The sequence below is a fragment of the Schistocerca serialis genome, chromosome 7 (assembly GCF_023864345.2).
Source record: "Schistocerca serialis cubense isolate TAMUIC-IGC-003099 chromosome 7, iqSchSeri2.2, whole genome shotgun sequence".
Classification (NCBI taxonomy): Eukaryota; Metazoa; Arthropoda; class Insecta; order Orthoptera; family Acrididae; genus Schistocerca; species Schistocerca serialis.
The window spans coordinates 375,767,490-375,783,609 of record NC_064644.1 but is presented as its reverse complement, the minus strand read 5'-3'; the positions used below and the strand labels follow the sequence as shown (position 1 = coordinate 375,783,609).

The window sequence follows — 16,120 nt, the reverse complement described above, 5'->3', positions numbered from 1 at the left end:
TGATCACACTGACAGAACCACAGGCACATAGACACAGGCAACAGAGCATGCACAATGTCGGCACTAGTACAGTGTATATCCACCTTTCGCAGCAATGCAGGCTGCTATTCTCCCATGGAGACGATCGTAGAGATGCTGGATGTACTCCTGTGGAACGGCTTGCCATGCCATTTCCACCTGGCGCCTCAGTTGGACCAGCGTTCGTGCTGGACGTGCAGACCGCGTGAGACGACGCTTAATCCAGTCCCAAACATGCTCAACGGGGGACAGATCCGGAGATCTTGCTGGCCAGGGTAGTTGACTTACACCTTCTAGAGCACGTTGGGTGGCACGGGATACATGCGGACGTGCATTGTCCTGTTGGAACAGCAAGTTCCCTTGCCGGTCTAGGAATGGTAGAACGATGGGTTCGATGACGGTTTGGATGTACCGTGCACTATTCAGTGTCCCCTCGACGATCACCAGTGGTGTACGGCCAGTGTAGGAGATCACTCCCCACACCATGGTGCCGGGTGTTGGCCCTGTGTGCCTCGGTCGTATGCAGTCCTGATTGTGGCGCTCACCTGCACGGCGCCAAACACGCATACGACCATCATTGGCACCAAGGCAGAAGTGACTCTCATCGCTGAAGACGACACGTCTCCATTCGTCCCTCCATTCACGCCTGTCACGACACCACTGGAGGCGGGCTGCACGATGTTGGGGCGTGAGCGGAAGATGGCCTAACGGTGTGCGGGACCGTAGCCCAGCTTCATGGAGACGGTTGCGAATGGTCCTCGCCGATACCCCAGGAGCAACAGTGTCCCTAATTTGCTGGGAAGTGGCGGTGCGGTCCCCTACGGCACTGCGTAGGATCCTACGGTCTTGGCGTCCATCCGTGCGTCGCTGCGGTCCGGTCCCAGGTCGACGGGCACGTGCACCTTCCGCCAACCACTGGCGACAACATCGATGTACTGTGGAGACCTCACGCCCCACGTGTTGAGAAATTCGGCGGTACGTCCACCCGGCCTCCCGCATGCCCACTATACGCCCTCGCTCAAAGTCCGTCAACTGCACATACGGTTCACGTCCACGCTGTCGCGGCATGCTACCAGTGTTAAAGACTGCGATGGAGCTCCGTATGCCACGGCAAACTGGCTGACACTGACGGCGGCGGTGCACAAATGCTGCGCAGCTAGCGCCATTCGACGGCCAACACCGCGGTTCCTGGTGTGTCCGCTGTGCCGTGCGTGTGATCATTGCTTGTACAGCCCTCTCGCAGTGTCCGGAGCAATTATGGTGGGTCTGACACACCGGTGTCAATGTGTTCTTTTTTCCATTTCCAGGAGTGTATGATGGTCCCCTGGACATAACAAAAGGCGGGACATCTTTTTTAAGAGGGCAAAAGATCACCACGGACAGCAGTGCGTGCCCTACAACGTCCTCTCATGCTGTTTACAGGGCTGGTAAGGAGTTCTTGAGTTATGATGTTCCATTCCTCCTGCAGCGCGGATGACAACTGCTGAGTGGTCCTTTGTGCATGTGGACATTCTGTAAGAAGTCTCCCCAACGCATCCCAAATGTGCTAATCAGATTCAAGTTGAGGGAAACGGACAAGCTTGTCCACTTGCCAAATTTCCTCTCGTTGTAAGAGCTCCTTCACCTGCTCACTTCGATGGGGCCACTCACTGTCATCCATAAAAACGGAGCCAGGGCCCAATGCATTGCTGAAAAGTCGCACATGACGAAGGAGTAAAGTGTCACCATAACGTTGACACGTTAGTGTACCGTGTTAGAATATTTGGAGGTCAGTAACTCATAAAACATTAAGCCTCCCCACACCTTAAAGCGTGCACGAAGAAAACGTTCATGTTCAGCAATGTTCCTGGGTGCATTATGTGTTCCCAACTCTCACACGTGACGATACGTCCAGAAACACAGCTCAGACTGAATTCGCTCTCAGTCGAGAAGATCAAGCGTCTTCACTACCTAATGGTTCAGTCTCACAGTCTCAGGTTCCCAGATGTATGTGACACCTGATGTCTAGGCAAAGTATACGCAACTCCTGTAACCCAGGTGCCGGCGATTTGTAGACGTGGATTTGGCACCCGTGAAGGTCCCAGATGTGTTCCATCCGGTTCATATCAGGCGAATTTAGTGGCCGAGACATCAACGTGAGTGAACCATTGTGCTTCTCAAACCTCTGTAGCACGATTTTGGCTTTCTAACGCGGACAGTGACTCAGCGGAAAGATGCCGTCGCTATCAAGTAAGGCATTAAGCATGAAGAGATGCAGGTAGTTCTCAATAATATTCAGGGTCCTCAACTCATGTAAGACCAGGTAATTGACCTCCGTACTATAATACTGCCCCAACCGTCCCCCACCCATGGCGTGGTGAATTTTTAGAGCAGCGGCTCTGCTGAATGACAGACTGGTAAGACACGTATCATTGTCCAGGTACAGCAAGAAAATGCTTCATCTGTCCAGGTTACACTTTTCCATTGATTCGAGGTCCAATCTCAATGATTCGGTGCCCACTGCAATCGTAATCCGACAACTTCTTCCCCCCACCCCACACACATACTTGCATTACCAAACTGACTACACTTTTCAAGCCGCGTGTCCCACGTAAGTGTTTCTCCTTCGGGTTACAGTATTCCATAAGGCTGTTAAAGATCGAAACGGCGCTGTTGTTACGACGCTTGGCTCGCATTCCTTAGGAGAGTAGTTACTCGTGTGATCTCCGTCTAGCCATAAATATTTATGTTCCGAGTAGCTTCCATGAGCTGTTGTTACGAGGCTTGGCTCGCATTCCTTAGGAGAGCAGTTATGATCTCCGTCTAGCCATCAATATTTATGTTACGAGTAGCTTCCCTGAGCTGTTTAAGACAATCGCCGGGAGGGTTCCTTTCACGAGGCCACGTACACTTTCCTTCTATCCTATCACAGACGGGGCTTCTTTTCCTTTTGTAATGACTCCGTCATCAACAAATATTAAATCCTTATTATCCTTCTTCTCTTTCCATGTGTGTAATATACCTTCAATCTGTACAGTATCTACACTTTAGGGAACATTAAATATTCATTGAGTAACACTGCGGTTGAAATATCTGACGATTCTTATTTACTAGTACTGCCACCGATTAGGTTATTGTTCTACCAAAAACCGTGATTTTCAGAACTAGATTCCGCGTAAAGGACGACAACAGCAGATTTCCTATGACGAAGACTGCATCACTGCTGTCAGGATGCTCTGGTTCAAATAGCTCTGAGCACTATGGGACTTAACATCTGAGGTCATCAGTCCCCTACAAATTTGAACTACTCCAACCTGCTGTGAGAGTGAGCTTGTAATATTGACACTAAATTCTGCCTATTCAGGGTGTTTCAGGACGATTGTCCCGTATTCAGTGCTATGCCAGAACGTTCACATGAAAAAAAAAAAGGAACTTGAAACTTCACGTGGACGTAAGCCCTGCTCCGAATAGTTTTCGGAGTAGTACACGTTCTATCTACACTGTTATTTATTTTCTGTATTATTCAGTACAATATTGGATTTAGAAATGTAGACATTTACAACAGCTAGTCAATATTACAACATGCGTTTTACAAAGAGTCAATCCAAAAATATATATTTTTAACACATTCACCACTAAGCATTATCGTACACGTCACAATACAGATGGGTACAGTTCATAATAAATGTTCGAATATCCCACCGACAATTTCAAGGCATTTGCGCACTCTTGGGAGAACATGTTATGTTGCTTGCCTCAGTGCCTCTGCACTTTCCAGAATGAAGGCAGCAGTGGGCATGATGCGAGCAAGCAGTTCTTCTATCGTATGCAACTGTCGTTTATATGCCTTAGACTTCGTCCAGCTCCATAAACAAACATCCAACGGCGTAAGGTCTGGCGATCTTTGTGGTGAGTTAACTATGTTACCACGACCAACACAGTAATTGGGGTAAATTTCACGAATTTTCATATGTACAAGGTATTTTACAGGATTAAATCTGTGATACATGAGTACGCTTTGTCATTCATTTGCTTGAAGGCACATTCTATAACAGAATCATGAATAATCAGACATTTTCTATCGCTATTGTGGATGACATGTTTGTGCTGTGGCCACATGGAGCAGAAAATCTTCAACACTTCCTGGAACATCTAAGCTCTATCCAACGTAACATAATATTCAAGACAGAACTTGATAAAGAGGGCAAGCCACTTTTTCTCCCCTTGTCATTTAAGAGAAAATCTGACAGCTCCATAGGTCACAGTGTACATCGGAAACCTAAACACACTAATCCCTACGTCCACCCCTTGAACCATTCTCATCCGTCACAAAGAAATTCAGTGCTGAGGACTCTGATCTATGGATCTCAAACACTAACACACAGATAGCCTCGCTATAGCATTACGACTGGTGTTCCGAAGGAATGGATACGCAGAGCATCGAAATGAACGGATGATGTACTCAAGATCAAGAACGTCTAGGAAAGAAGTTGAGACTGAGACCGAGGAAGAGAAGCCAAACGTCACTTATGTGCCTTACGCTGGTCCAATATCCGGAATGATCGGTAGACTTCTAAGCGGACATGGCATCCAGTGTATTGTATTTTGCTTCCTTCAACTAAGATAAAAAGTAGTCTTTCCAATGTTAAAAACAATCTTCGTCTTCAAAAGCTGTGAGTTCCATGTAAAATGTGACATGTCTTACGTTGGACAGAGTATCAGCGCAGCCGATGAGACATGGAATATCAGCGACACAACTCACGAAAACAAATAATCGAATCAACTGTCGCCAAGCTCTGCCTTCAATATAATCATGAAATGCAACATGTGAGGACCAGTGTCGTGGCGCAAACGCCAAGTTTTTGGGACAGCATAGTTAAAGATTCTTCGGAATGAAGTTGTCAGGAAATCTAATAAACAGCAATGAAGGTTTCAATTTAAATAATGTTTGAATCCGCCACTCAATTTATTAAAGTCTCGCTTACTGTCGCATTCATCAGAGTTGAAAAACGCTGAGGGAATTGCATTTCATTGAATAGAAGTGCACACTCTATTAAAGAAAAGAGAGAGAGCAACTGCAAAGGACACTGAATGATTTATACTGACTTATACCGCTGAAGCCTCCTGTTTTTGTGAAGGGTTTGGAGAAAGTGGAGTTAATGACATGTTGCCAGAACATGACGTGCATGATAATGAGGCATCCAAATCAAAATACGTGTTGATGAATATGAACGAGTTATTGCTAAGTTAAAAAACTTTTTTAGATCGGAGGTGGCACGATTGTCGCGTGTGTGATTCCCCATTCGATGGCAATCAGTGGAATGGACATTCGTGTTGCGTAATGAAATAAATGTAATGTTTTTGACACGAATGACTGGAATAAACCGTGTTGTTGAATAATGAAGGAACTGTTATTTTTCTCATAACAAAATTTATGTCTAGAAATTTTTGTCTGTTTTTTTATCTCTTCCTTTGCAATATATTACATAAAGAAATATTTGGTTGTTGATACTTTGGCGCAATGCGAACATGTTGTTCTTGCTGACTTCAATGTAATCAGCATGCAGACTGAAATAGCTGAAGAACTGCATTGCCCAGAACAGAAAGTCTATCTGAGGAAAGTGGCTATCAGAAAGGCAAATCTTGATTATCATCAAGCTGATATGTTAGATTTAGTTCTATTTTCCAGATAGTATTCAGGCTATGAAAACCTATTAATAGTAATGCATAGCAAACATGCATGAAACACTGTTCTAAGGACAGGCTGCAGATGAGCTTAGAAAGACGTACGGACGATGTAATAGGAACCTGAAACATATACAAATAGTCTTAGGTAAGGAATTTTACAACACTCATTTCAAGGAGCTTATGCAAAACGTTAGATTAATCTCTTGGGACTCATTGCTTTCAGCTTGAAAGCTACAGTCGTGGAGTAGTTCAGTAGAATTCATAAGGGTAAAATGTTTAAACATTAAACTGCTCAGGCCATTTGTCAGTTGGTTTGATATGGTGCAAGAGCTAGTAAATTTGTATAATCACAAAAAACATCCATCAGTTAATGTGGAACTTATGATGTGAAAGATAATATATAATAGATTCTTTTGTCTGGTGTGTATAGCAATATTAAGATGATAGATCCACAAAAAGCTGAATCATATGTCACCAGCTTTGTCGCAATTAGCAAATATAATATGATTTCCGGGAAAGGCTTCACACCAAACCGGCTTGATGACATATTCAGAAATCGAGCTATTCAAGTATCCATCCCATAATGGCAGAAGACGGATTGCTTTTAACGTCCCGTCAACATCGAGGTCATTAGGGACGGAGCACAAGCTCGGATTGTACCAAGAAAGGGTAAGGAAATTGGCCGTGCTCGTTGAAAGGAACTATTCTGACATTTGCTGGAGCTGTTTAGGGAAATCACAGGAAACCTAAATCTGAACGGCCAGACGAGGGTTTTCAACCGTCGTCCTGCCGAATGCGGATCCAGTGAGCTAACCACTGTGCCTCTCAAAAATGTTCAAATGTGTGTGAAATCTTATGGGACTTAACTGCTAAGGTCATCAGTCCCTAAGCTTACACGCTACTTAACCTAAATTATCCTAAGGACGAACACACACACCCATGCCCCAGGGAGGACTCGAACCTCCGCCGGGACCAGCCGCACAGTCCATGACTGCAGCGCCTAAGACCGCTCGGATAATCCGCGCGGCTGTGCCATAACACTCTACTATCCCATAATGTATGTGCTGGAAGATTACAGACCACAATCCCTAACAGGAAGTTTCTTCAGCAAGGAAATACAGAAAACGACATACCCATCCACATAATTAGTTGAAAGTATCATGCAGGGAAAAGGAAACAAAGGTTTCCTAAAATGGATGAGTTTGGATAATACTTACAATTTCTGGATTACCTTATAACAGAGTACATATGTATACAGGCATCTCACTGCAGAGTGGAAATCTCTGACAAGAGGCATTTCTTATCATGTGTTGTCCGAAGCTTTGCCACGAAAACAAACAGTTCGTTGTTGACTTCAAAGGATGCCAGTTGTTTAACACTGATATGGCGTGCGCCCGATCTCAGGTGTGTGTGTGTGTGTGTGTGTGTGTGTGTGTGTGAGAGAGAGAGAGAGAGAGAGAGAGAGAGAGAGAGGGATGGGGAGAGAAAGAGAGAGACAGGGAGGGAGAGGGAGAGAGACAGAAATTTGGATATTTGTGGTATGGTCCTATGGACCAGACTGCTGAGGTCATCGGTCCCTAGGCTTACACACTAATTAAACTGACTTAAACTAACTTTCGCTATGGATAACACACGCACGCACACCCATACTCGAGCGAGGACTCGAACCTCCGCTGGGGGGAGCAGCGTGAACCTTGACAAGGGGCCTCACACCCTTCGGCTACCCAGTTCGGCGGAGAGACAGAGAGAGAGAGAGATCCGAATTTGTTGGATGATGGCACCTTACACATTACAGGTGAAGCTTATATTTATATACTAATGCTGTGTGTGCACAAGGAGAATGATGATTATCTTAACTGTAACGTCAGAGGGGCGTGAGGTGTTACAAAGCACAATTACGCTATTTTATTCATTTTGATTTCATTAATTTACCTATCAACGCCACCTTGCAGTTTTTTTTAATTTCGCGAAAATGTGACATCATTTAGAGGTTATGTGGCTTGTGAAGTCATGATTATGACATCATTCATAAGATAACCTGGCTTGCGTTTTCACGCCTAGGTCGCTGACCTCCTGTGAAAGTGATGTCATAAAAGTAAACAAAGCCTTTCAGGTGCCCAACAGCCATTCTACTATCACAGCATATACAACATATAAAACTTCTCTTTTTCTTAGCTACGGAAGAAATAAGACTTATCAACTAACTAATCAGTTTAATGTAAGACACGTGAATGGTATATACGGACTTCCACTATCCTCAGAACTCCACCAGTATTCATGAAACCAACAGCACAGACACTTTGTAATAGATGTCAAACGAGTAACAGTACTACAATAATGTACCAGTGATATTAATGGTACACAGTGCCACATATCAAGAAGGCAGAATCTTTGATGATATGGTTGAAGGCTCTATACCGCTATGGATTGTTTTAGGCATTGAACAAATAAATTATTTAAGCTATACTGTACTCAGATTTGCCGTTATCATAAGGTGTTTCGTGATATTAAACACCGATAGTCCAGTAAAATATTGGGCATGGCCTTTAAATTTAAGGATACTGTTTCCAAACCTCCTTAATGTGACCCATCTTATCATATATTTTCTTTTCTCAATATAAACATTTTGTGGTCATTAGAAAGAGTCTCGATCATTATAAATAACCCTGCACATGTTCACGATAGTATGAGATTCAGTGTGGAACTATACAGGGTGGTCCATTGATCGTGACAGGGCCAAATATCTCACGAAATAAGCGTCATACGAAAAAACTACTACGTCCAAAATTGTGAGCCATATGTTTGTGACTCTTGCAGCACCATCAATCACAAAGCTAAAAAAGTGGTCCACCTGAAACATTCATATTTCTTTACGTAATACACGAATGTGTAATAAAAAATGGAGGTTCCCATTTCTAAAAAAACGCAGTTGATATCCGTTTGACCTATGGCAGCGCCATCTAGCGGGTCAACCATAGCGCCATTTGGTTTCCCCCTTCAAGTTAGACTAGTTTCGTCTTCGTAGTATTTTCGTTTGATGCTTTTTTCGTGAGATTTTTGGTCCGGTCACTGTCAATGGACCACCCTGTATATGCTGGTACAAAATACTTTAATAAGCTGCCTGCTACAGGACAATAAGAAATCTGAAATTAACTGAAAACACTGGTTATTAGCCATTAACCTTTTAATACGTAAAATACGGAAACGCAGATCTGAGAGTGGCACTGAGTGGGATAATGTTCGTAGTTACTGTAAGTAATTCAGTACAACACAGTCAATTATGATACTTGCTTCTCTCTGTTAATGTACTCAATGTCTCGTCCGACGTTAGTGATGGTCTTCTTTTTCATCTATGTATCATTGCATCACGACATTTGTCTGAATTGACATGCTCGTATTTCTGTACACAGGGTTAAGTTTGGTCTGTACGAGGTGGATTTCAATAGTCCAAACAGGACCAGGACGCCCAAGGAATCGGCCGGCTTCATGGCGGAGCTCTTCAGTAGTAAGCAGCTGCCAGAACAGTACAACTAGTAGGAGCTTCTGCGCTCCGCGCAGGAGAACTGGACATCATTATATCAATGAAGTGATTAAATGGACCACTTGACAAATTCACTACAATTACATGAGGCAATAAATGTATCGTATGCAACTACTATATGTAGATGTCTCCACGCACTTCCTATGTTAATAAATTTCTAGAAACAAAGTCTGCACTTCGACCAATGTCTTTTTTTCTGGTACAAAAAGAGTATCAAAAGCAAATGAAAGCGGCACTGATGGCTTCATGGCAGAAGTATTCAGTAGTAGGCAGCTGCCAAACCATCACAAAAGGCGACGAGAAGCTGTCGGCGTTGAGTGACTGTAGGACGATACAAGATGACCTGCACAAAATTTCTAGTTTCTTTGTTGAACTGCAGCTAGCTCCATATCTAAAAAAGTATAACTTAATGCAAATGAGTAGGAAGGTAGCCTCCCTCCGAGCATAAAATAGAAAAATTGGGAGATTAGATCAAACCAGTCAGAAAATGAACGAGCTATTGAGAATCCCCACACGCATTTTATTCTCCAAGTGTTTCCTTTAGTTTTTCGCTGAAATAGAAATACATTGAATAATTTAGAACCATTTCGCCTTTTTACGACTATAACAAGTGGATAGGGAGAGTAGAGACATTTCTTTTTCAAAATTTTACGAATTAATATTATGTAATATAAACTTGAAGAGGTTGAGCATCAATATGGAAACACTGCGGGAAATACATGCTTGAACATAAATGATGATGTTTGCCAAGCCTGCAGGTTGCACTGTTTTATACGCTCAACAACGACACCTCCGCAGTATCCTCAATACGTTGCAAGTATCGTCAAATTTCCCCTTATCCTCAGGCACACATACCTGTAAGGATTCAGTCTTGTTGGCTCGATCTTTAGCCATTCAAGCATTTCCCCCCCCCCCCCACCTTCCTCTCTTTCTCCTTCCTCTTTGGAGAAGGTAGTACCAACACAAAAGGCGACGAGAAGGTGTCGGCGTTGAGTGACTGTAGGAGGATACAAGATGACTTAGACAAAATCTCTAGTTGCTTTGATGAACTGCAGCTAGCTCCAAATCTAGAAAAATATAACTTAATGCAAATGAGTAGGAAGAATGAACCTTTTGTTTCGCGTATCGATACCACTCCACAGGCGTCAAAGTTGGCAGCGGAAGTCCCCGTTCCTGTCAGACGCTGATGGCAGACATGGGGTATCCAGCGGGCCCAATGGTGCACACCCGCTGAGCCACGCATCCAGCAGCAGTGGACTATGAACGCCCTCTGCCGGTGCTATATAAGTCGGTGGCATTCCTACAACGACAGTTGCCGCACCCCTCTGCAGCCCTGCTCTCGTTACCGTCGTGTATAAAGTCGTGCACAACAAATCCCATAACGAAACTTCCTGGCAGATTAAAACTGTGTGCTGGACCGAGACTCGATCTCTGGACCTTTGCCTTTCACGGGCAAGTGTTCTAACATCTGAGCTACCCAAGCACGACTAACGCCCCGTCCTCACAGCTTTACTTCTGCCAGTATTTCATCTCCTACCTTCCAAAGAGTCTGCGGCAGCAGCACAGCCTCTTTGAGACAGCATGCATGCCCTTCCTTGAAACGTCCAACACGAGGCTCGACAGACGCTCTTTGAACATGCAAGATGTTTGCTTGTAGTTTTTAGAGTTCTATGCGTATTTGTATCACGTTTTTTAAATCATAGATCTTGGAATTGTGGGCGCATTTTGTTTCCATTTCAGAGTGCCTTGGTAAAAGACAAAAAAAGGTTATATCCTAAAGTAACAGATGGGACGAAATGCAATTATATTTAATGAAAATGATCGCTTTCAAACACGCAGTCTTTGTGTTTCATAGATATACTTTTAGTGTGTATTATTTGTGCGTCGTGGAGAAATGAAAGTGTATCAAGTATACTAACAACTGACTGAACAGACAACTAAAAGCAAAGGTAAGCAAAGCAGTCGGTAGTAGATGTGCGTCAGTCAGCTTACTTTTCTCCAGTCTTTGTCGACCATTGCTAGAAATTTCCAAAAAGTATATTTTCTGTTTATTACACCTATTCTGGTATATGCTCCCGTGTATCTCTAATGAACCTATTCACATAAAGGAAAGGCTATGCTGCTTGCAGTTTTTGGAGAACGAATCTGCTTTGCAATTGTAAATGATAAATATTCCAGCAGAAACACTTCTAGAAGTAAGGAATAATACAGGATTTTATGTTTATAATCGTCTTTGCCACAGTCACCATAAGATCAATCTGCCATCGTTCAAATCGATACTTAAAACCATTCACAGATGAATTTAAAAGACCATGTTGATTGAACCCTTTCCGTTAGACAGATATCACAAACATACTGTGTAGCATTTAAATGTTCAGGTTACTTTCAAATTACAACTCCTTCTTATCAGAACGAAGCAATTGATGCTCTGATATCAACTCGAGCTTTCAGGTCGTGTCAGACTATACGACTTCATTGTTCATTGAATAGTACATGAAATAGTGGCCTCATGGTGGGCATTAAAGTTTCTGTAATGGCTAACACTCGTGGTACTGCCTTTGATTCAAGGATTGCTCTTGATAATAATTGTGGGAATGCCCGAATATTTATTTAGTCAGTTAATTAGATAAATTTTGAACTGAACAACTTGACACAACGGATGACACAGTGGAAGGAGCAAGCAATCAAAGGAGATACTTGAATGAAAATATTTGCATCAGTCTCTGACACGATCATTTACCGATGGGTTTCTGATGTACAGAATGATTGATTCAATAGTATTTTGGGATAAAATTGTTGTTGTTGGTGTTGTGACCTTCAGTCCTGAGACTGGTTTGATGCAGCTCTCCATGCTACTCTATCCTGTGCAAGCTTCTTCATCTCCCAGTACCTACTGCAACCTACATCCTTCTGAATCTGTTTAGTGTATTCATCTGTTGGTCTGCCTCTACGATTTTTACCCTCCATGCTGCCCTCCAATACTAAATTGGTGATCCCTTGATGCCTCAGAACATGTCCCACCAACCGATCTCTTCTTCTAGTCAAGTTGTGCCACAAACTCCTCTTCTCCCCAATTTTATTCAATACCTGCTCATTAGTTACGTGATCTACCCATCTAATCATCAGCATTCTTCTCTATCACCACATTTCGAAATCTTTCTCTTCTTGACCAAACTATTTATCGTGTATGTTTCACTTCCATACATGGCTACACTCCATACAAATACTTTCAGAAACCGTGACTCTTAAATCTATACTCAATGTTAACAAATTTCTCTTCTTCAGAAACGCTTTCCTTGCCATTGCCAATCTACATTTTATATCCTCTCTATTTCGACAGTCATCAGTTATTTTGCTCCCCAAATAGCAAAACTCCTTTACTACTTTCATTTTCAGTGTCTCATTTCCTAATCTAATTCCCTCCGCATCACCCGATTTAATTTGACTACATTCCATTATCCTCGTTTTGCTTTTGTTGATGTTCATCTTATATCCTCCTTTCAAGGCACTGTCAGTTCCATTCAACTGTTCTTCCAAGTCCTTTGCTGTCCCTGACAGAATTACAATGTCGTCGGCGAATCTCAAAATTTTTATTTCTTCTCCATGGATTTTAATACCTACTCCGAATTTTTCTTTTGTTTCCTTTACTGTTTGCTCAATATACAGATTGAATAACATCGGGGTAGGCTACAACCCTGTCTCACTCCCTTCCCAACCACTGCTTCCCTTTCATGTCCCTCGACTCTTATAACTGTCATCTGGTTTCTGAACAAATTGTAAATAGCCTTTCGCTCCCTGTATTTTGCCCCTACCACCTTCAGAATTTGAAAGAGAGTATTCCAGTCAACATTGTCAAAAGCGTTCTCTACGTCTACAAATGCTAGAAACGTAGGTTTGCCATTTCTTAATCTATCTTCTAAGATAAGTCGTATGGTCAGTATTGCCTCACGTGTTCCAATATTTCTGAGGAATCCAAACTGATCCTCCCCAAGGTCGGCTTCTACCAGTATTTCCATTCGTATGTAAGGAATTTGTGTTAGTATTTTGCAGCCGTGGCTTATTAAACTGATAGTTCGGTAATTTTCACATCTGTCAACACCTGCTTTGTTTGGGATTGGAATTATTATATTCTTCTTGAAGTCTGAGGGTATTTCGCCTGTCTCATACATCTTGCTCCCCAGATAGTAGAGTTTTGTCAGGACTGGCACTCCCAAGGCTATCAGTAGTTCTAATGGAATGTTGTCTACTCCCGGGGCCTTGTTTCGACTCAGGTCTTTCAGTGCTCTGTCAAACTCTTCACGCAGTGTCATATCTCCCATTTCATCTTCATCTACATCCTCTTCCATTTCCATAATATTGTCATCATGTACATCGCTCTCGTATAGACCCTCTACATATTCCTTCCACCTGTCTGCTTTCCCGTCTTTGCTTAGAATTTGGTTTCCATCTGAGCTCTTGATATTCGTACAAGTGGTTCTCTTTTCTCCAAAGGTCTCTTTAATTTTCCTGTAGACAGTATTTATCTTACCCCTATTGAGGATTGCCTTATCAGATAGGGTCACGTCTATGATATTATTACCGTGAACAATGACGTTGGTTCTCATTAAGCATACAATTTACTGGAGGGATTCCTTCGAACCTTAGTTGAAAACAAAGCATATACAACGTACTTGATGCGCTAAGGATGCTCAGTATCTAAACCTAAGCTACCTCGTATATTATTATGCACGGTATTTGGAGAAAGATTATGTTGGTTCGGGGATTAAGGTGGTTGTCAGATGTAACCTCCGTTCTCATGGTCCATGCACGTCTAATGCTCAAAGCCAGATGTACGTATTCGCCATTAGGATCGATCTTGGATTAATAGCAAAGCTTCACACGAAACACAAGTAACACTTATATCAAAATTACACAAAACCTTGTTGCAGTTGTGAAATGATACAGATGTGTAAGCTACGCACTTGAGTAACCTAGAAAAGCGACACTAACACTTTTACAAATGTCCTTTGCTAAAACTTTACTCACATAATAAACATTCAAAGGAGTTTAATTTTAGGAACTGGGTAACCAAGGTCTAAAACTTGCTCAGATTCTTGCAAAGGCAATCCATCCAACGGAAATAAATGTGGCTGTTGTCGAAGCACTTTTCACTATCACTTTGCTGCTTACCTTGGTTACCTTTCAGATAGTTTTATATTATCCACCAAATAATAGTACCATAATTAGCAACTGGGGTAGAAACCGTATAATCTTACTTCACATCTGTGTTGTGGTATCTCGTGACGAAACTACAGGTAGAAGAAGCGAAGACGAGTGAAAGAGGATGGTGTCGACACACCCAGAAGTTTCTTGACGGTGTCGTTGTGCTGTCGCTGCAACTTCAACAATGCGTGATTTTTTAACCAGACGCTTTTCGCTTCATTGAGGTAAAGCATCATGCATTATGCATTATAAAGCAGCTATGGACACTATGGGCACACAAATGAAGAATTTACACCCAGAAGAGTTTCGACACCCCACCGCATCAGATCGCTTACATAGTCTGACGGGGTTGCCAATCCGCGCAAGTCAGCAGTCAGCGTCGAAGACGACATCATTGTCTCTCTACCGAGCCAGAGGTGCTACAATTGAATCATAACTCTGACAAGAGACCATTATCTTGTTCTGCATGCTCTGTAATAGAAACAGATACTCTTGACATTGCTGTGGACATCAACTGTAAAAAGTTACGTATTTCAAGTTGTAATAAAGCGATCTGATATTTTATAATTTGTACTATCATTTCGGCTCATCCAGGTGTAAAGCTAAGATGATGATGAGGTCTCATACTCCGAGAAGTGCAGGGGACGATGCGGGAGACCCGCACCGCCGTAGTAGGCAAGGTCCTAGTGGAGGTGGTTCGCCATTGCCTTCCTCCGAGCGTAATGGGGATGAATGATGATGATGAATAAGACGACACAACACCCTGTCATCACGAGGCAGGGAAATCCCTGACCCCGCCAGGAATCTAACCCGGGACCCCGTGGGCGGGAAGCGAGAACGCTACTGCAAGACCACAAGCTGCGGACTAAAACTAAACCGTTGAACCAAGGAATGGTATTGCGCCCGTCACAAAAACATTCATAAATGAAAAACATTAAGAAACAAAACAGGAAATGGTCGCCAGTCTCGTGAAGGTACAGAAACAAAATCTTCGTATCTTGACAAAAATGTCATTCTAGACACAAAGGAGTTAAAGACTTTTTCTAACAATGAGCACTGATTTATATCAATGTGAAAGTTGAAAAATTTGCGCCACACCAGGATTCGAACCTTGATCTCCTTCTTAGTAGGAAGGTGCGCTGACCACTACACCATCTGGTCATTTATTTCAATACAACTGCCTTTACTTCTCTAGGATGCCACCCTTCAGATCCAAGTTCTGAACTGATCCACTGCTACAGATGTGGTGCCGTCGCCCATTATCCTCATTACTCAGATTCCCGTAAGACAAATATCATTGGCTGATCCTGTCACTAGCTTCCACCGTTTGATTTAGTGAGGAAAAGGATGATACAATCAACGACGATTTCCATAATTTTCTTTCTTTCTTGTGGCCTTGGTCCCACTTCAAAGCGCAGCCGGCAGTGTTACTATTGATTTGTCAGTGTTAGTTTCAGAGGGTGGCCGGATGCCCTTCCTGCCGCCACCCGAAAGGACCCCAGCTTTCTGCATCTAGTGTAAGCCATGGAATAGTGCGAACGTCTTCAAATGTCTGCGAGTCGTGTAACTGAGGCGGAACGCGGGGAACAGATCAGTATTCACCTAGTGGGATATGGAAAACCGCCTAAAAACCACATTCAGGTAAGCCAGCATACCGGCCCTCGTCGTTAATTCGCCAGGCGGATTTGATCT

At 43.0% G+C, this 16,120-nt stretch overlaps 1 protein-coding gene across 1 annotated transcript in view; it reads left to right on the top strand.

Annotated features, from left to right (window-relative positions):
* Positions 1–16,120, top strand: part of LOC126413101 (myrosinase 1-like) — a 144,485-nt gene that overhangs the window by 28,677 nt on the left and 99,688 nt on the right. Inside the window, exon 11 of the mRNA XM_050082996.1 lies at positions 9,096–9,218. Coding sequence (XP_049938953.1) covers positions 9,096–9,218 — 123 coding nt within the window. The remainder of the gene's footprint in view (positions 1–9,095; positions 9,219–16,120) is intronic.